The sequence below is a fragment of the Emydura macquarii genome, unplaced genomic scaffold (assembly GCF_026122565.2).
Source record: "Emydura macquarii macquarii isolate MOO-44397 ecotype Brisbane River unplaced genomic scaffold, CSIRO-AGI_Emac_v2 contig_1146, whole genome shotgun sequence".
NCBI classification, from domain to species: Eukaryota; Metazoa; Chordata; order Testudines; family Chelidae; genus Emydura; species Emydura macquarii.
The window spans coordinates 20,010,458-20,031,771 of NW_027131283.1; the positions used below are offsets into that span (position 1 = coordinate 20,010,458).

General features: G+C 41.2%; 1 protein-coding gene across 1 annotated transcript in view; it reads right to left on the reverse strand.

Annotated features, from left to right (window-relative positions):
- Positions 1-3,073: 3,073 nt before the first annotated feature.
- The window catches only part of LOC137152040 (vesicular inhibitory amino acid transporter-like), a 95,285-nt gene continuing 77,044 nt past the window's right edge, over positions 3,074-21,314 (reverse strand). Inside the window, exon 4 of the mRNA XM_067546508.1 lies at positions 3,074-3,557. Coding sequence (XP_067402609.1) covers positions 3,074-3,557 — 484 coding nt within the window. The remainder of the gene's footprint in view (positions 3,558-21,314) is intronic.

Here is a 21,314-nt window from a genome sequence, read left to right on the forward strand (position 1 = left end):
GGGTGGCCATGATTTAAATAAAAAGAGGCTCAAGGAGCCAGTATGATTCAGACATAAAATATGTGAAAGTAATGATAGCAGGGAATGAAAATTGAACTCTGCCACCAGTCCATACTCCAGGGATGAGGACATGATTAACGACAAAGGCTACAATGCTCTCCATTTTACCAGTGCAACTCCGTCGACTGCAAATGGAAGCAAAATTGGAGCCCATGTCCGTAAACTTGTGTCCTGTAGCAGTTCTTCTGGCCTTTGTAACAAAGGAGGGTTCTCATGGGGCAGTCTCACCATGGTCCAAGTTTGAATTCATCTTCCGTCCACTATCTTGCAATAAGGGATGGATACAAAGCGCCAACCCTCTTTAAGTTAGTGCCCCCATCTCTCTCTGGTTCTGCTAAGTGGATTCTAACACTGAAGCTGGTATGTCCTACCTTTCCAACATGGGGAAAATAGAGTATGTTTACCTATTTCTTCTTTTTCCTCTTATAAAAACTGTCATTTTGAAAGTTCGAAAAGAGTTTTTTAAACAAATAATTGTTCCAGGGTGCCATCTTGTCTATCATTCCAGGCAGATTTTAACCCTGAGGGAAATTAACTCATGTCACATATTAATATACTCAGCAGATTCACAACTAATTACTGGTTTCCTATATAGCGATTGCTAATGTCACTTCAGATAATCCTTATTAGAACAGTCTTTTCTAAGATACTGCTAAACTTCTCTTCCTCTCCAGGAAAGTCTTAACCAATAAATTTTAGAAACTCATGAGGACTTTGTCTCTTGGGTCCAACAAGGATTTTTCTGGTTGCCTTCAGAATATTACTGCTTGAACACTACATGTTTTTACTGCAAGGTTACAGTATTGCTTTCATATATCAGCCATAAAGATCGAGGTTTCCCCTTTTCTGTTCTGTCTTTGCAGGCCTAAAATATTTTCCTCAATTACACTTTTAAAAATACTTTACTAAATTGAAAAAGGTCCCAAATAATCCAAAAAGAGTGTGTGTGTGTGACTTATCCAGAATAAATGATCTTCTACCCTATAAGATTATTGGCAGTTAAATTATTATGCCGCCTTTGTATTTGCTGGGTTGCAAGGGACTCACTCTGAATTGTAATACATCAGCATATTGGAGCCATGTTTAAAAATACAACCATTTGTTTTTTAATTCTAAATTTAAAACTTACATTTTCTAAAATTCAGGTATGTTGTCTTTTATCTGGAATGTCCCTGTCCTGCTCCCACTGCTAGATCTCCCATGTTTTAGAGCATAGTTTCTCAGCCTTTGATGTGGGTGCCCCTCAGCGTACACGGGACACAGGCAAGGGGTATGCGGCAGCTGCCCACTTCCCGCCCTGTCCCAGCTCCCAGAGTGGAAAATTGAGTGTTGGGGTACTTATTAAAATTTTAATAAGTTAGAGGGTACTTGCTACTTAAAATGTTGAGAAACACTGTTTTAGAGGGTAACCTGACACAAATTTCAGCAATAAAGGTGAAAATAGCATAGGGAAAGTCAAAACGATTCAAGAATGAGTAATAAAGTTGACCTTAGCAGAGCCAGAATCAAGTGGAGAGTGTTGAAAAGTGAAATCCCTGTAGAATGGAATCAGTGGTCAATTCCTTGGGAAATTTGCTTTTAAATCTATTGTCTTTGCAGAGAGGGAATTTTAGGTTTTTATTAGGAAAAACATTTTACCAGTCACTATTTTATACTCTAGGTCTAAAAATATATCCCCATTGGCTTCAGAACTTCTTTTGACTTCAGTAGAAGCAGGATTAAGCCTAAGAGAACAGTGCTGGGTTTTACTAAGTGTTTCAAGAACTCTGGATATTTTTTTCCTTACTGTAGTAAGATGCTTGTTCAAAGAGTTTTTCTATTAGTCAAGAGTTATCACCATCTGATACTGAAAACTACTCTTAAAGCATTATCTATTTTAAATCAACAATGGTAGACGTGGGTACAGGCTGCAGAGTGAAAGACCCTTGTTCAAGAGCAACCATAGTGGTGGAGGCTGCTTTTAGTAGGCAGAGTAGACATCCTCTAACCTATTTTATAATAGACAGTGTAACATTATCATCTTTACCTGCTGCTGTAAACTAGTTCTGAGCACACCTTCACACTGCTGTAGTTTTACCTATCTACTTTCAGATGTCACCCACCTCCAGTGAACCACAGGCCTCTAGTTCCCTACCCTGGTGTGCTTCAGCTGCATTACAAAGGTGAAACTTGTTTACAGTCTCGGCTGGTACGTGACAGAGTGGTTTTCACTTGCTGTATGACTGATAACTGACTCCCCTTGTCTGTTTGTGTCCATTCTGTTCTGTTCTCCTACACATAGAGTGTAAGCTCTTCAGGGCAGGAACATACTGCATATGTCTCAGCTGCAGCTGGAGGGTATGATTCCTGGCATGGGTTTACAGATATAAACCTCTGCTCGAGCAAATGCTCTTAAAAATACCAGTGCGGATGTTGTGGTCCAGGTAATGCTGTGGGTTAGCCACCGAGGCTTGGACCCAGAAGGTCAGGTGGACTTGGAGTCAGGTAGCTAACCCAAGCCACAGACTATGCAGCAAAATCTACACTACTAGTGCTGGCTTGTTCTTTCTATCGCAGATAGTGAAAGTCTGTCAACCTGTGCTGGGAATCATACTGCCCAACTGCAGTGTAGATGTACTCATTGTGCTTACCACAATGGGGTCCTGATTCCTAACTGGGCCCCTCAATGCTACGATTAATTCTTTATTCTTATTATAAATAGCAATCTAGGAAACAACATTGGACCATTGTCGGTTGGATAATATAAACAGCAACACTGGATAGAGCAGTGGTTCTTAAACTTTCACAGAGCAAGCCTGAGTGTGACCCCCCCTGAGAAATTAAAAACTATTTTTTATATTTAACACCATGTACAATGCCAAATTTGGACGCTATTGCTTAAAATGAATTTACCTTTTCTCTCTGCTTTTAAATTAACACATTTTTATTGAATTATTGTTATAAGCATAAGTTATTTTTTAAGTAAAATTTTATTTTAATACTTGACAGCAATTAATCACCTGAAGCAGCCAAATCAGTGAGATGGATGATGCTGTTTGTTTGACACACACAGTTTTATTCTTGGCATTGTTTTAGAAAGGGCGCATCTGATGTCATCCTTCACATGAAGCCGGTTTCGAGATTTTGTCTTCATTGTGAGAAGGCTGGAGAATCTACTCTCGCATTCGTAGGTAGTGGGAAACAGCAGAAGGACTCTCAGGGCCGTTTCAGACACCAGTGGGTATTCACTTGCAACAGAGCACCAGAACTGGTTTGGAGGCAGCTGTGTGAATTTTGCTGTCACTTCATCATCGTTGATCATGTTGATAAACTGTTCCTGTGCATGAATATTCTCAGTAGGTAACTGCTCTGCTGTCACACTGAGAGGGTTCTTTACCAAGGAATGAAGCGCTTCTGGTAGTGCTGGGAAGTAGTGTGAGAGCTCTTTGTGAAGGGCTCTCAGATGTTCACCGATAGCTGACTTGAGAGAGCTATCAGTGTTGACTTCCTCCTCCTTGCTGAACAAGGAAAGTGTCAAAAACGTGTCCTATCTGTTCAACTTCCTGCACCACCAATCCAACTTCATTTGGAAAGCTCTGATTTTATTAGTAAGGTGTATTAATGGTGAACGTTTTCCCTGAAGTGACAGATTGAGGTCATTAAGCCTATCAAAGATAACCAGATATGCCAAGCAGAGAAACCATTTCTTGTCACTGAACGTTTTGTTCAGCTCTTTTGTCCTTTCTCAGGAAAAACTCTGCCATCTCTTCATGAAGTATAAAAACATGCTTTAATGCATGTCCTCTAGAAAGCCATCGGACTTGAGTGTGGAAAAGCAGAAATTCGTATTTACCACCCATTTCGTTCCAGAGCTCTCGAAAGAGACAACTCTTCAGAGCATGCACTTTAATGTAGTTTACTACTTGTATAACAACATCCATCACAGCATTCAGGTACACTGGCAATGTCTTTGCAGCTAGGACTTGACGATGGATTCCACAATGAGTGACAATCGCATCAGGTGACACACACTTTACCTTCTGCTGAAAGCCAGACCGTGCACCCATTATAGCTGGAGCACCATTGGTACAGATACCACAGACTTTTTTCCACTCAATGCCACTGCTTTCAAAAAAGACATTCGCCTTACTGAAAATGGCCTGTGCTGTTGTAAACAACGTGAAAGAACCACAGAATAAGAACTCATCCTTAACATCCCCAGCATTAATATTCCATACGAAGGTGACCAGTTGTGTGCAGTTAGTAACGTCATAGTTTCATCAAGTTGCGGGCTGAACATGCTGTGAAATGCAGAATATGTGGTATGTGAGGATATCGAAAAGGTTGTACATGAAATTAAACATTCTGCTTTCAGTGTCATTTGACATGGAAAGAACATTAAGCTTTTTGGCAGTATCGTTGCCAAGCATAAGTGACACAATATCTTTGCACGCTGGCAGAATAAGCTCCTCAGCTATCATGTGTCGTTTTGATACGGGCGATTTGTAGCGACACAGCATGAGAGGCTTCCACAGAAGCCTGTCGGAAACGTCCATCTGCATCAAGCCTGGCTTTCTTTGTTCTGTTTTTGGAAAAAATCCCCCTTTTTTTTTAATTTTTATACTCAGGACGTCTAGTTCCAAGATGTCGCTGCAGTTTGTACGGTTTCATGGATTCCGCAAAAAAAAACTGTGCAGCAAAGGCCGCAGTGTGATTTTTTTCGATACCAGAGCTAAGAATGCTGGTAAAACCATGTTTTATGTAAGACTCCAGATGCTTTTGGCTTTTAGCTGTTTTAACAGAAGCGGTCATTATTTTCAGGACAAAGTATGCGCCTGTGTCTGACTGTTAAATAATAAAGTACTTCTCCAAATCAAGCCTTCTAATGTTAACAGTCCAGAACTCCCAGGGCTGGCCCTAGGAAAAATGGCACCCTGGGCAAACTTCTATTGCTGTTCTTTCTTTGAAGGCAGAGCAGGGCTGGTGAGGAGTTGAGGATGGAGCTGGGTTGGAGGGACTTGGGCTGTGTGCAAGATGGGAGTGGGGGCTCACAGCTTCACTGGTGGCAGGGCTGGAGCTGACAACCCCAAGCCCAGCCAGGTCAGAGCTCATTCACAGCCTCTCCAGTCTGGGCTGCAGAAACTGATACCGCAGCGGTAACCAGTAGCTGGTCTGGTTGCAGCCAACCAGCAGCTGAGGTCAGGGCTACCTGGGGGGTCTAGGCTTCTAAGAACCTGCCACCTGGCTAGGCGTGGTCAGGGCTTCTGACCCAGGTGGGGTTGGGGCTGTGCTGAGAACCTCCCGGCCCAGAGGGGGTCAGGTTCTCTCACACCCCACCGGGCAGCAATGGGGCTGCTACTGACAGCCCTGCTACCTGCCTGGCTCTCTCACACCCCTGCTGCCCAGCCAGGGGTCAGGGCTGCTGACAGCCCCACAGGGGCAGAGCTGCTGCTTCCGGCAACCCCGCCCCCTGGGTGGGACTACTCACAGCCCCGCCACTTGGCCACACGGTCAGGGCACTCACACCCCCGACCAGCAGCTTGTGATTCCCAGTACTGGGCATCATGACCCCCAGTTTGAGAACCATTGGGATAGAGCAAAAGATGCAGATATAGACACTAGGATTGAACAGCAAGTTTGCAGATGACACTAAGCTAGGCGGAGTGGTAGATACCCTGCAAGGTAGGGATAGGATACAGAGTGACCTAGATAAATTGGAGAACGGGGTCAAAAGAAATCTGATGAGGTTCAACAAGGACAAGTGCAGAGTCCTGCACTTAGGATGGAAGAATCCCATGCACAGCTACAGACGGGGGACCGACTGGCTAGGCACCACTTCTGCAGAAAAAGACCTGGGGGTAACAGTGGACAAAAAGCTGGAAATGAGTCACTGTGCCCTTATTGCCAAGAAGGCAATAGCATATTGGCTGCATTAGGAGAAGCATTGCCAGCAGATCGCGGGAAGTGATTATTCCCCTCTAATTGGCACTTGTGAGGCCATAGTTAGAGTATTATGTCCAGTTTTGAGCCCCCCACTACAGGAAGGATATGAACAAATTGGAGAGAGTGAAGCAGAGGGCAACAAAAATTATTAGGGGGCTGGAGCACATGACTTCTGAGGAGATGCTGAGGGAACTGGTTTATTTAGTCTGCAGAAGAGAAGAATGAGGGGGGGATTTGATAGCAGGCTTCAACTACCTGAAAGGAGGTTCTGGGGAGGATGGAACTAAGCTGTTCTCTGTGATGGTAGATGAACAGAACAAGGAGCAATAGTCTCAAGTTGTAGGAGGGAGGTCTAGGTTGGATATTAAGAAAAACTTGTTTACGAGGAGGGTGGTGTAGCACTGGAATGGGTTACCTAGGGAGATGGTGGAATCTCCATCTTTAGATATTTTTAATGCCTGGCTTGACAAAGCCCTGGCTTGGATGGTTTAGTGAGGGTGACTTGGAGTGGCTATCTCACTACCGAAGGTAAATTACTTTGCTCACCCATCTCACCCCCTACTCAATGGTCGTCATTAGATCTTAAGTACCGGACTCCACCTCCCCCATTGTTCTCAATGCACCTGGATATCGATAAGATGCCTCTGTGTTAGCTATTTTCTGTATTACTGCATCTGAAGAAGAGAGCTGAAGTCTCTCGAAAGCTTATGCTTGCAAATATTAAATTTGTTAGTCTTTAAAGTGCCACAGAACTCTCGTTGTTTTTGCTGTATACAGACTAACATGGCTACCCCTCTGGAACTAAATATTCTGTTCAAAAGGGAATATAGTCAACTTAAAAACCACACTTCTGTCTGAATTTTCACCTTCTGTTGTCACAATTAACACAAGATTACTGTAATAGAAAGATTAAAGAGATCTATTTTTCTGCCTGCTTATTTTGTGTGTGTTACAGCACTCTGTTTAGTCATTTTCACTGGTTCCCTTTATATAATCAGTTAGGGCCAATCCTGCAAACACTTAAGTCATAGTACTTACTATCCTGAGTAGTCACTATTAAAATCAATGTCTCCCTTACTAGGTCCATATGTCGGTTTCCTGTTTCTCCCTCCATGGTCCACTCCAGGAGTGGCTGGTCAGGTCTCAGACCTTTAGCCAGAGAATGCTAGAAATGTAGGGCTCGAAGGGATCTTAAGACATTATCACCTGTGGCTGAGGCAGAACCAAGTGAGCAGGGAGGGTCCCAGAGCCTGGACTCTAGCTGCTGCCAGAATATCTATACCACAATTTTATAGCCCCGCAGCCTGAGCCCTGTGAGCCCCGTCAGCTGATTCTGGCCACCCACAGGTGTTTAACTGCAGTGTAAACATACCCCCCAAGAAAAACAAGATTATCTATCCAGTCATAAATTCCAGATCGTCTCATTTACTTGTTTCATTTTAGCCCATGCAAGGTTTTTACTGCTGTTGATATAAAGGATGTAGAGTGCCTGGCAGTGTGCACAGATTCCAAAGTGGTTTGTGATCTCCTAATCCCACTGTGTTCAAAGGTCTAGTGTGTCTTGAAGTGAGCATGTGACGGATGGCACAGAGTGCTCTGCCCCCCAGCTCTGAATCATACCATTGTTTCTTGTATCAGAGTACTTACCTTGCATCAACCATCATATCCCACACAGACACCTAAATGTTTCTTTTTCCTGTCTCTTAAGAACAAACTTTCTGAGTTTTACTTTATAGTCTTTCTTCATGACTTCTGAAGTGAAATCAGGTTCCAAATATGGAGTCTGCTTTTTACTCTTTTATAGAAAAATAAATCCTGAATTATGATGAGTTTCAATCTGCAGTTTATTTTTCTTTTATAAGGCAATGCCTGTTCTCTCTGTGTGGGAAAGATGACAGATTGACAGGCCTGGGAGACTGAAGTCCTCTATTTATCCACGGAACAGCTATAACATGGGCAGTTAAAAATGCAAGCTTCCATAAACTGCCCTGCTAATATCCCTCATCTGCATTGCTAGTGGGAATATTCTGGGGCGAGAGGGTATTTTAGTTTCCATGGCCATTCAGGACTTTGCAGAGACTGTCCACAAGGGTGGTGGTAGTTTTTGTGATGTAGATACCTGACAGCATCAGCTCGTTTCACAGAGCCATTGAACAGTCATCCGAGGGTAGTGACTTTCATTTAATACTGGCTTGAGCTGCATTTGAGCCAATGATTTACAGATCAAAGCCTTTGTGTCTCCTTTCCAATCCCCTGTGCCATCCAGCTATCTTGAGTGTCCCTCAAGGCTATTCGTGGTTTGGGGGATGGAGGGAGAAGAGGATATATTTTAAATTTTTGAACTGTGGAAAAACATTATCTGATGATACATGAGGCTGAGTGCACTTACTTGACTGCCTTCGAGTCTTGGTGAAATTAATGGGGATACTGAAATATCTTGCGTTTTTGCATGCTGCCACCTTTCCTGTTGCCAAGTACCTTTTTCCCCTCTACATTCAGAGCCTGCTTTTAAAAAGCTTGCATGACTATAAATCTTAGTGAGCACACACATCTAGGGAGCAAGCAGATGGGTATGTATGGAATTTTCAAAGGGCATGGGTGGGGGCACCTGGTGTGCACATGTGACTGAAGAGGGTAGTGAAAGGGTGGTTATTCACACATTGCTGATTTGCACGGGGCCAATTTAGGAGGATTTAGATCACACAAAATAGTGGCATGACTAGGGCAAGTGCAAGCTGGGAGGTGTAGATTAGGGAAGGTCTCCATGGGTAGCTTGGCTAGTCCATTCTAATTCCAATGAAGCCACAGTTAAAGTGGGGAACGCTAAGGTGTCCCTTGCATCTTGGGGTGGGGAGCTGCAAGGTGACTGCAGACAGGGTTTGGGGAATCAAGAACAAATGGAAATACTTTATCTATGGCAAATGGCAGGCAAGAAGAAGATGCAGTATGAGGCCCACCCCACCAGAGAAAGCACTGGCATCATTGGGAGGTGGGGATTAATTTAGTTACGTCAACCAAGTTAATCACAATTGGAACCTCCCACTTCCTCTCCAAGCACCCAGATGTTAGCTGGCTGTGTTATAGCCTAAGAAGGAGTTACGTCATGACCAGCTAACATTAGTATTTATAGTACTGTAGCACCTAGCCCCAATCAGACCAAGAACCCGTAGTGCTAAATGCTGTACAAACTCAGAACAAAAAGGTTGTGCCCCAAAGAGCTTACAAACTAAGACGAGACAAAGGGTGTTGAATTATATGTCTAGATGGATGTTGCGGGGGATGTTTTGTTTATGTTAAACTAATTCAGTTGCACTAACTTGAAATTTGTTTCATCTTCTAGACATAATCTCTGCTGTAGGGAGACTCTCAGTCTTTTATGTTCCAGAGCCAGAACTTTTGAGAACCACCTGGCCTGGTTGCCAGGGTAGAGTTTATTTCTGTACCTCTACACAGGGCTCTAGAACCTGTCAGCCAGTCCAAAGGTCCTCAGGGAGGATGAATCAGGAGAAACCACTAGTACCTGGAATGACATGTAAGGGCAAGTTAGAGATTTTAGAACGAAGCTGGTATACTGAAGCCCCTATCTCTCCACTGTGCCTATCACAAGGTGGGTGGCCCCTGTGATTAGAGTAGATCCACCTACCAGAGCAGGTGCTTCCACCTCGGCCAATCTGGGATGAGAGGGGGCACATGGCTATAAAGGGCTGGCGGGAGGGTCAGTGAAGGGAAGGGAAGACAGATGCATGCCCAAGACTGCAGGGACTGAGAAAGGCTTCTGTACAAAAAACCCTGACATCAGAGGAAATTGGAGGCCAGAGCCCAGTGAACAGGAAGTTCCTGTAGGAAACCGTGACTGGGTTTGGCTCTGGAGGCCAGAGCCTTCTAAAGGGGCCCTGAAAAAGAGCAGAGACAGGTTGCTGCAGAGTGACCGCTGGCCACAGGAGGGTGTTTAGGAGGCAGCTACCCTTGTTACCATGCCCATGACGCTTGTGCATGCCTGAACATTAGACACCTTCCTGACAGGTCTAATTTTCAACCCCCCTTAGAAACTTGCCAGCTTGCTGGGAGCACAGAAAAGTGACCCCCACCAAGTGTACAACTAATTCTTTGTAAAGTTGTCCCCCAATGTTTAGCCAATCAGATACAGAGTTTTAAAAATGTCTCTCAGGCAAAAGAATGATTTCATCCTTGACATGGCTTCATCTACAGCTACCATGGGAAAACTCTCCATGCCTCTTGTATATAATTACATTTTGGAAAGTCTTTTACGTGTAAGGCTTGAGGTTGTTTTCAGCTAACAAGTTGTAGGTCGAAACTCATTTAAATGGCTAACGAGCATACCTGAGCCTCAAGGACAATGACTAGTGTAAACAGCCGATGGCTCAGGAAGCCATATGTCCTCTTAGTGATTCTAACTCCAATGAGAACAGCACATTTGCTTTTAGAATTTCTGTCTCACCTGCCACCTATCTGTAAGGACCCCTCACCTTTTCCTCCACCCTACCCCTGCCCGGAGTGTAACCCTAGCATCCTTGATGTAAGTAGAGTGATTAAAGTGTCTCTGCATGTATATAATGACCATTAACATTGTTGTTCTCTCCAGATGGGACAATGTCTGTATTTGTAAGTGACTAGATAAAGAATTTAAAACGTACTATGTAATCGATAAGAAAGCGTATATAATTGACCACTGTAACACCATGAAGTTGAAGCTGATTTATCAGACTTCCCAGTATCGTGACTAAACCTCTTCAGTATTGTCTGTGCTGCCGATTCTTGGAGAAAGAATCCTTCGTGCTTTACATAGGGAATCTATTTTATGGCTGTGTGAGAAATATCTTTGCTACCTCCTTGTTTGCTGTTTCATATGCAGTACCTGTTAGTGAGGCTATAAATATGCTGACTTTCTGAAATAGCTATGTTGATATTTCTGAAACTCTTGCAATTTGGATGCCAGTTCTAGTGAAGCTTACTTATGGTATCCTTTGCATTTCACATGCCTTGCTGAAATATGTAAATTTTTTGGTTCACAGGACCGTATTTATAAGAAAAGCAGTGCTCATATACAGATATATTTTATGATTTAATAAAACTGCCATTAGCATACTGAAGTTTCCTTGAGCTGGTAAACTTTTTTATCTGTTCAGCAATAGATTTAAAATGCTGCTTTAACTACTATCTCTGATGTGTAAATACTTCATTTTTACTTTGTCAGGCTATACATAGAGTTTGGTAAGATACACATAAAGAAAAGCTATATCTTTTCTGCACTGTAATTGTTTTCACTTCCATTAAAAGAGAGAGGCACAAATAATAGGTAGAATGGAGGCATGCAATCTATGGCATGTCAGTAAATCCTTGATGTCTATTAAAACCCCACCTAAACTTGCAATTCCCTTGACAGAGCACATAGGAAGACCTTTCTCCATCAGCTATTTGGCTGATGAGATGCCAAATGTCTTTACAGATAGTCTTAGAAAGGAATGGAAATAAAATTACAGGAATCATACTTTTAAAAGCCGTGTTTCAAGAAAAAGTGAGTGGTTTGATATGTACTAGATCACTGCACAAGGATGAATACAAATGATGTTCATTAGCAGTAAAAGAACTTTATTTTAGTGTTATATGTTGGTATATATCTAATGGATGTATGAAATGTTCATCAGCCATTGCTCTGCTGATTCAAACATCTTCCTGCCTTTAAACTTGCACTCTAGCATAAACTAAGTATAATTTTATATTATTTTTTTTAACTTTTAATAAATCTGTTGTGACTCACTGAATCTGGTTATTTTAACCTGAGTACCACTGCATTATATACTGATGAATCAGTGGGAAGCCTATTAAATATTTTAAAAAGTTAAATCTCAAAATAGTCCCAAATGTTTGCCTCATTCTCTCTTAGAACTTTTCTTTTATAAAGAGATATTACATTATAAATGTATGTGTACAACATCGGAAAATGGTTGCAGAAGACATTACTTCACTTGCTCATTACTACTGCACTGGTACAGAATTAATGTATTTCCTTGGAGACTGCAATAATAATTACACCATGTTTCTTGTAACATGCCACAAATTGAGAATCTCCAGACCTAATCATCTGACATCTTTTGACATGTGTAATGACTTTACTTTTGTGTGTCTCTCTCTTTTTTCTTTCTTTTTAAAAAAAAAAAGACAAATTGGGTTTAGGGTAGTTCCAGATGAGGATTTCTTTCTTAGCCATGGTTACTTCCTCAAATTAAAGTACATAGCCTTTCTTAAAAGCATGAAGCTGCTGAAACAGTGTCTATGAAAATAAAACTGTCTTTGAGGTTTTTGTTGATTTTCAGTGTTCTCAGATATAGGTGTAAATTGGCAGAGACTAAAACTAGCAAGAGCAAATGATAAGAATTAAGACTATGTCTTTGTTGTTTCATTTCCTTTACTACCAAGTGCAATCAATACTCTACAACAGGGTTAATATGCTCTCTTCAAACATGCTATTATTCTTTCAGAAGAGCACAATAACTTTATTAGTTATGCTGTCTACAGTCTTTCTAATGTGACAAGACTGTGTGGGTGTTCAGATCATGAGTAATTCTGAGTGCCCTCTGTTGGAGTATTTTCTGTGTACAGTAACAATAGTAGCTAGCACTACACAGCTGCAGGAAATTTTAATGGTGGAAATTCTAATTCTAATTAGTATAATTAACACACACATACAAACCCACACAGAAAGACTTACTGTTTCTGCTCAGGAGTTATTGAATATTCAGATTCCACATCTGCCAACACTTTTCTATTCATGTTTTCTTTTCTGAGATTTGAAGAAGAGCTCTGTGTAAACTGTAAAGCTTATCTCTCTCACCAACAGAAGATGGTCCAATAAAAGATATTACTTGGTCTCTCTAATATACTGGGACCCAAATGGCTACAACAATGGTTGTGAATAGGCCTCATCTACTCTAACTGAATTGACTTTATTAGCACTTACCCTCCCCATTGTTGTTTCTTACCCTTGGATGTATATATATATATACTTCCTTATCTGTCATTTCCACTTCATGCATCTGATGAAGTGGTTTACAGCCCACGAAAGCTTATGCCCGCAGAAATTTGTTCGTCTTTAAGGTGCTACAGGACTCTCGTTGTTTTTACAACAACACTGCATACTTTCCTATTCAAATGAGGCTTGTGTTTATTTTTTTCTCCAAATACAGTGGCATTGCAGTGCATTTTAAAAGTAGTTTTAAAAACATAGCATAAAGACTCTCCAATTAATAAATGGTTCCTAATAGTAACTGGTGTTTTACCTTCCACTTATAGAAAATAACTATTCTGTAAGTTGGGTTTTTATTTACTAAGTGTTAGACAGGTGCTCTTGTAATGTCACTTGCATACAATTTCAGATGTAAGAGATTACTAGTTCAGAAGGAAAAAAAACCACACACACGTACAATATAAATGGAGAGTGCTTGTGTGTGAGAACCAAGGTGGGGCAAGTTGGGAATAGCTTGCATGTACCAGACACCCTATTGCATCTCTGAATTCCTGACTGAGTGTTTGTCCAGTCTTGGGGGTGTGGAGGTGTGTCATCTTGATTTATTATTCTGGATGACTTCAATATCCATGCAATATGAACTCTCATGAGTTAGTTTGTGATCTTATATGTTTGCCATAACAATCAGGGACCCATCCTGGACAATTGTAAAGTCTACACCTAGGCCTGGGTAAAATTTGACGTCAGGCTCACCTTTGCTCCCATTTGGGTGGATGATCTATTTAAGTGGCCTATCCAGAGAGGCTGATGGACCCAGCTGGATTTCAGGTCTGTCTGAGAGAGAATACTTTGTGGCTGGGGACCCAATTTGTCAGTGGCATGGCAGGACATTGTGTTTTCCCTGACCATTGATATGGTGGTTTCCAAGGTGATTTCCTTAGTAATCATTTTCAAGTTCTGAGTGATTCCCAGACTCTCTGGTATCTGGGCCAGAAATAGTCAGCTTTCACATTGAGCAATTTTCCATCCATTTTGTGGTCAATATTGAGCAGATCCAAGTATGATTGGCCATTCTCATGGAAGTACACATGTGGCGTCTTCTCTGGTAGAATATAATACTTTTTTTCTGCAACTTGCAGCTGAACCTATGCCCTTCGTGGTTTGTAAAAACAAATAGGTGTCCCGATGATTGAGCTTGTTAAATGTCTCTCCGAAAAGAGTCAAGGGCTAGCCTCCTTCAAATAAGCTGTAGTTAGGCTCTTACTCAAGAAGTCCTCTCTTCAAGCTAACAACTGTGATTCTATTGCCCTATTTTTAATTTACCCTTTTTGGAGAAGTATATGGAGAAGGTCAGGCTGTCATAGGAAGCCTATATCCCTGGCATGGGTGTGTCCTGATTAGACCTTTGCCTGTGGATTGGCTGAGCCCTGGTAGATTGACACTGAGCCCTCAGGTAGTCAGGCTGAGGGATGACTTGTCAGGTTCAGGGTCAGCGAGCACTCATTGGACTCAGATGATTCATTACACTAGCACTCGCTTGTGCAGGGTTCCACAAGGTTCTCTTGTATCACCTCCTCCTGTTTGTGAGGCTGCCCAGGAGATAGTGAGCCAATTTGGGTTGCAGCGTCATGAGTAAATAGATGAGACCGCTCTGCCTCTTTTTCATCAGATCATGATGGTGCAGCTCCATACTGTGCTTATCTAAATGCTTGAATGAGATGGGGATCTTGAGTTAGAGGAAATGGCTGAGACCCCCCATTAGATGACTGGGGGGTGCAGGAAAGAATATGATGGTGATGTGTTTTTTTGCCTTGATTACTGGGGAGTTAACTGCAGTTTCTCCAAAGGGCTCATATTTTTGGTGGTGCTCCTGAATCTACAGTCTCTATTAGTGTTAGTGGCCCAAAGCATCTTCTCTTAAATCTGCATTTCAATAAGTCTTTTAAATTCAGACTTCACAACAGTAATCCATGATTCTTAATTATCTTATTATGGCAACACCCAGCCAATGCTAGACACTGTACGAACTTGTGAAGATATGTCTCTTCCTCAAAGATCCTTTACATCTAAGAAGAAAAGTGACATGCAAGGAACGGGTTGAAAGGGACTCAATTAAAATTTGTCCCTTGTCACCTATATACTAGATAACTGCAGTGTGTACTATGCAGGGCTACCACTTGAAGACCTATGGTATGCATCTGCTAGTTCTCAATTCAGCATCTTCTGGGTTTGTAACTCGCAATTCACTTCTTCCTTAGCTTTGCCATCAGTTTTCTCACTTTTTAGGGTGCAATTTGAGGATGATCTCATTCTTCAAACATCTGCCACAGGACGTAGATGGGTAGGGTTGTGGGTTGTCTTTTTGTTTTTTCTTGAAAATGGGACTAAAATTGAAAAAAAAATGTATAAGTGCATTACATAAAAATAATGTAGCTCTTGATGATGTGTATAATATACATATATAAATATATGGGTTTTACTATTCCCTTTGCATTGAATCGTATAATGCTAACAAAGAATGTAATAAAGCCAGTATTTTAGTTGTGGTCAACCAGTAGACCATTTAGAAAATTTATACAATGGATTGTAATTCACACAGGAGCCTTTACATCTGTCTGCCAGCATAAAGTGATCTTAGTGTAAGTTAGAACCTGGCCCTGCATTCTCAGTTCTTCACTCTTAAGTGAGTAGCATACCCACCTTCCAGCCCCTTTCTTATCTCTGTCTCTCTCAGATTTTTTTTTACCTGCCAGTGATACACTATATTTTCAGGAAATGAACAAATGAAGCATCATTTGAAGTAGGTAGAAAAATAAGTGTAATTAAAGCTAGTTTTACACTGCTAAATCTGTGTAAATGAGAATAGCCCCACCATGTTGATCCATCTTCATAAAAAGATGAAGTTTTTAACTGTATCTAAATACATTACAAAATTGTAGTATTTTCTGCCTTCTTTTTGGCCTGAAAATGGAGAGTAGTATTTATCTTTAATAGATAGGTTTGAGGAAAAAATATAACCCAAAGCTAGTGTACCATATGTTGAATTGCAGCTCGAGTGCAATCTCAGTACTAAATAACACCTGTAAGGGAACATCACCACTGTCCATCTCCCATCACTGTTGTTGAAGATACATTTTCCTTTGGAAAAAGGAGGATTTATGTGTAGAACAGAGTTCATCAAGGTATATGCCTCAGAGTGATCACTTGCAGTGTTCTGTTTTCTGAACACCTCTACCGAACGTTGGTAAGATTATAGCTGTATCAGCAAAACCTGCTCTGTAGAATGGCAGTGTGCTAGATATATTTTTAATGTTTTTGTTTTTCTACAAATCGGTCAAATTTTAATCCTTAACTCTAGAAGCAATATGCATGCAATTCTGAGACAATAATTTTCACTACATAATGGTTATTGTTTAAAAAACAGATAGTGAGCTTTCATGCTTATGAAAGTGAGAAATTGATAGTGTAGATCAGTTTTGTGCAAATTAATTGATGTAAATCGTCAACATAGCTCAGCTGTGAGCTGCACCATGCTTATTACACCTCTCTTGGTTCTTTCCAGAATAGTGGTTTTATGGTGAGGATTAACGTATCACATGGAATAGGCTGGGAACACGACAGCCAATAGGGTGATGGTTCTGCGGTAGAACTGGTTGGAGTATTTTTGACTAACTTGAATTTCATCAAAATGTGATGTTTCATGGAGATATTTTATATCTTTGTGACATGGGCATTAAACCAGGATATAGGAGATGCTGGCTCAATTCTCTGCTCTACCTTATTTCAGAGCAGAGTTTTTTTTTTGTTTGTTTTTTTTTTTAAATCCAAGACACCACTGACTCAAGCAGAGCAGGGAATTGAACCTGAGTTTCTTTCATTTGAGGCTCTCAACACTCAAATTACCACCAAATAAATAAACACAATTTATTACTTAAAAATCTCATGAGTTGTGAATGCTTGGGATTGGCAATGATGGCCACAATACACGGATATCTTTCTGCTTGTGAGACACTGGGCAGTATTAGGTAACAGAAACATCTGCTGTAGGAGGGACACTTCCAATCAGTAACAGATGTGGTTCTCTTGCTTACTGCCTATATCATTATTGTGCAGATTATGCCTTTTTGGGGGTCTGGATCACAAAGTCAAGAAACTACATAGTTGGTGTTCATTATTGTGGGGATTATGCCTTTTTGGGGGTACTTTAAACTGAGTTACACCAAAGGTGAATTTGGGCTAATATCTTCAGGCCTTAAGGAAAATAGCAAGAAGATAGCTTTATCAGCGTGGCTGTATGGAATACATCAGTATGACAAGTGTGTCTAGGGTCTCCAGTCATGCATCAGATGTTCTAGGCACTGTACAAACACGCAACAGGGGATGGTCCACCACCTTGAAGAATTTATAATCTATAACATGCGAGACAATAGGTGGGTAGAACAGATGGGAATACAAGAAAATGAGATGATACTAGTTGGCATGATAGGCAATGGTCACAGTACACCAGCTGCCCAATCACTATTAACTTTTATTTTTTGTAGGCTTCATGGCAAAGGATACATACTGGAATAGTTCCATGCATCCACATAGTCATTTTCATGGCTGCAGCCCTAAGGAAGAAAAATAGCTTAGAAAAAGCACTTCTAAGCACATGAACCATATGTTCCTGACTTTGTTTTTTAGGTGGGCCAGCCATAGTTGTAGGCTTGGCAGAATTCCTTTTTTAATATAATTTCAGCTCATAATATCAGTTTATTTTTAAGCATTTTTTTTCCATTTTAATTTTCAGTTGCAGAAAATTATTGGGGGAGGTGCCAGATAATAATTATTTAATGGCAGACATTAAGATTCACAAAGTTAAAGCTTTATAACCATTAAAATTCAAGTTTTCAACATCAGTGTTAAAACATATAATAAATATCCTTAAATCAAACTCTAAGTTCTCAAGCAATATTTTTCTTTCTTTACCTGTTTGTAAATTTCATTTATATTATCAATGGAAAAGTTTTTCAGTTGGTGTATGGTGAAATCAATGTTTACCAATATCTACTGATAAAAATCTAATCCTTCCACTCCTAAGGACTTGCAAAACATTTTCTCACTGCCCATCATTGAAGGGAGCCCCTTTGTTTGTGCTTTCTGTTCCTGCTTTTCACATTGTATTTGTGCTTTGTCTCTTGACTTATATGGCATTATTTACATATTTTTTCTCGTGTAAAAATACATGAGGGGCTGAAAAATCACAAGTGAAGCAGTGGAAAAAACATGAAAAGTCAGCTCATTGTTTCTCCTGCTAGTACTTATGAGTGGATTTCTGCAATTAGATGCTTAGACTTCTCAATGCCACTCCCCTCTAGGTCCCAGGCTTTGTTGTCACTAGCATAGAAACCATAGACTGCATCTAAATGTAATCTATGTACCTTTCTACAGCAAGTATGAATGCACGCCTATACTACATTTCCATATGGGTAAACACAGAAGGCCAGAATCTCAGCTGGCAGGCATATATATATATATACTGTATGTATTAATATCAGTATAAAAATACACTAATGTAACATTAGAACTGAGAATTAGCACACAAATTCAAAGTTGTAATAACTTACTTCATTGCACATATGTGCCAGATTGATGCAATGGCGAAGCAAACAGTTACCAAAAAGAACCTAACAAAACGATCTATTTCCCCATTCTTAGCTGACAGCAACGGGGGGCTATTAATTTTCGTACCCTCATTGTTTTTCATCTTGGGGAAATTCCACTTTATCTGTGGGTGTTGCATAACTACTTTGCAGCTACAGAGCTGTGACTATTCATCCCATTTTGAAAACTCTTTGTGGATTGGGATAAATATGGGGACGGATTTAGTATTAGGTATTTAAATGAATTATGGTGATGGTCATTTTGAAGGTACCTAGTCAAACTTCTCCCCTCCCAATACAAGAGCCAGATTGTTCAGATATCTGGTATTACACAAAGATGGCAGGGTCTCCCCAGGAGGTCTCCTCTACATTCTTCCACTAGGGGTGAGGGAAGGTTCCTCCTCACATCAAAGAAACTAAGGATCTGGCTACAGATCCTGTGAATCTCAGAGATCCCTAGGGCCACAGGGCCATCTGTACCTTTGCAGCAATCCTTTTCCACTCTCAGGGACACCCCTTGCCACAGCTGTCCCTGGGGCCCCTTTGAATAGATAGTGAAGGGGTGATCACTCAAAAGACAAGACCATCAGTGGTGAGTACTATGCTAATGAATTATGCTAATGAACTGCTGTGCTTGTGAGACGCTATCAAGAACAAGCACTGTAGAAAGTTGAGTCGAGGTGTGCTGCTTCTCCATGATAATGCATCACCCCATGAATCCCAGGTTGCTGTGACCACAGAGCCCAAATGTGGCTTTCAGCTACTTTCCCATCCAGATTGTTCACCAGATTTGACTCTCTCAGATTTCTACCTGTTCTCCAAGTTGAAGGATAACCTTGAAGGGAAGAGGTGCAATGATCCTGGTGAGGTGATTGTAGCAGTTATGATATTTCTGGACGTGCAGGAAAAGGACTTGTACAAGACTGGCATAGCCGAGTTGCAACTGTATTGGACCAAGGGCGCTATTTCAGTATTAGTCAAGGGGGAGTAATATTGAAAAATAAACAATTGAATGCAAATTATGGTGTTTTTCCCTTAAGATAGAACACGTTCTGAACACTCCTACAATCTGTCTCTCAAACTTAACTTGTCTGACTCCTCTCTGCATAACATCTTGGTAGGCATCACAATAGTCTCTGGAACAATGTTTGTACTTTCAGGTGTAGCTGTATGAGCCACATCGTCCTGCTCTGTAGTGTTAGGATCACTTGTCCTAGATACAGGAACCTGAGGTCACTTATCACAAGTCATTATCTGCAGCTGTGTTGTAGTCTCAGTATTTTCAGTAGGTACCACTAAAGTAGAACATCCTATTGAACTTGTGCTTAAAAATGATTTGTGTCTGCTCCATGACGTGCTCAGTGCCACTTCTAGCCGATAAGTCAGAGGACAAGTCTGTGATGTAATCACTCTAGTTTTCTGCTGATAATTTTGGTAGTCTCTTACCAAACCTCTTTCTGTCACATGAAAATTGAATAAACCTTATGACAAATCCATTTGTAGCAGGCTAGGAAGGCAGTGACGTGTTTTTTTTTTTTTTTAAATGAGTAAACTAACCTTTTTGGTGTTCCAGGTCAGGCAGTGGTGAACTCCATATTCCCCAAATGAGAAGTAGGTAAACTGATTTTTCCCTCAACTACAGTACTGATAAGAAGCTAATGATATAGCATGGATTCAGGACACCCTTGCTTCACAACAGAGAGGTTTAGCATGTGCTGTTTGCAGTTGTTACCTTCAATATCATAAGACCCAGGGGAACGAGGATTTGCATTGTATATGTTTTTAGTAGCACAAATAATCTTGTTGTGAAATTACAGAAACAGCAGTCCCTAAATTAAGCTCCATTTTAAGTCTTACTCCTCCTACTCGTAAAGAAATCCAAACATCACTTTGCTTATTGTCTAATTTAAACAGTTGCAGAGACGCTATAACATTCTTCCTGGACTCCTTGTTGTCACATGCAAGCTAACGAATATGAAATCCTCTGGTATTGCCTTTGTGAGGTAATGTTGCACCTTAAGCTAATGAACACAAAGTAGAGCTATCTGGGCCCAGCGTTTCAGGTCAATTTCCCTAAGGCTTGCTAGCCTGCTCCCTTCTTCCAGCAGGATCACATCAGATTTCCTAAGCCTTCTCTTCAGACCTTTCCCTACAGGAACCTATTTTGTTCCTAGTTGGTCTCTCTCTAGCCTGTACCAAGCTTCCCTATTTCTCTCCCTTCTACCTGACCAGCTCCCTTTAGGTATCTCTCTGTAAGGGACTCTTTCCTTCTCTGCAGTCTCCCTCTTACTGAGTTCCTAGTTCCCTTCATTCATGCCTTGCCCCCTTCTTCCCTACACCTGGGCTTAATCACCACCAATAAGCTCCCTATTGGAAAGGTACTCTGAGGAGCAGTGGGCACTGTCGGGGCCCTCTGCATGGCATCCCCTTCCAGTTACCTGATTTTTGACCTATGACCTTCACTTCCATTTCTTGTTTTTTCATTTGTTCTTAGTTTTCAGTTGTAGTCTGGGTTCACTGGCCTTTCCCCCCTCAGCTAAGGGAGAAGGCCTTTAGCTAAGGGCAGGCTTAGGCCCGCCATTTTCTTGAAGCCGCAAGAGGTACTGGAAAGGTACTCAAATCAAATGCCCTTACTCTGGGCTTAATTAATTATCTTAAGAGGTGTGCTGAGCAGGCACAAGTGCAGTGACCCTATTTTACCGTCA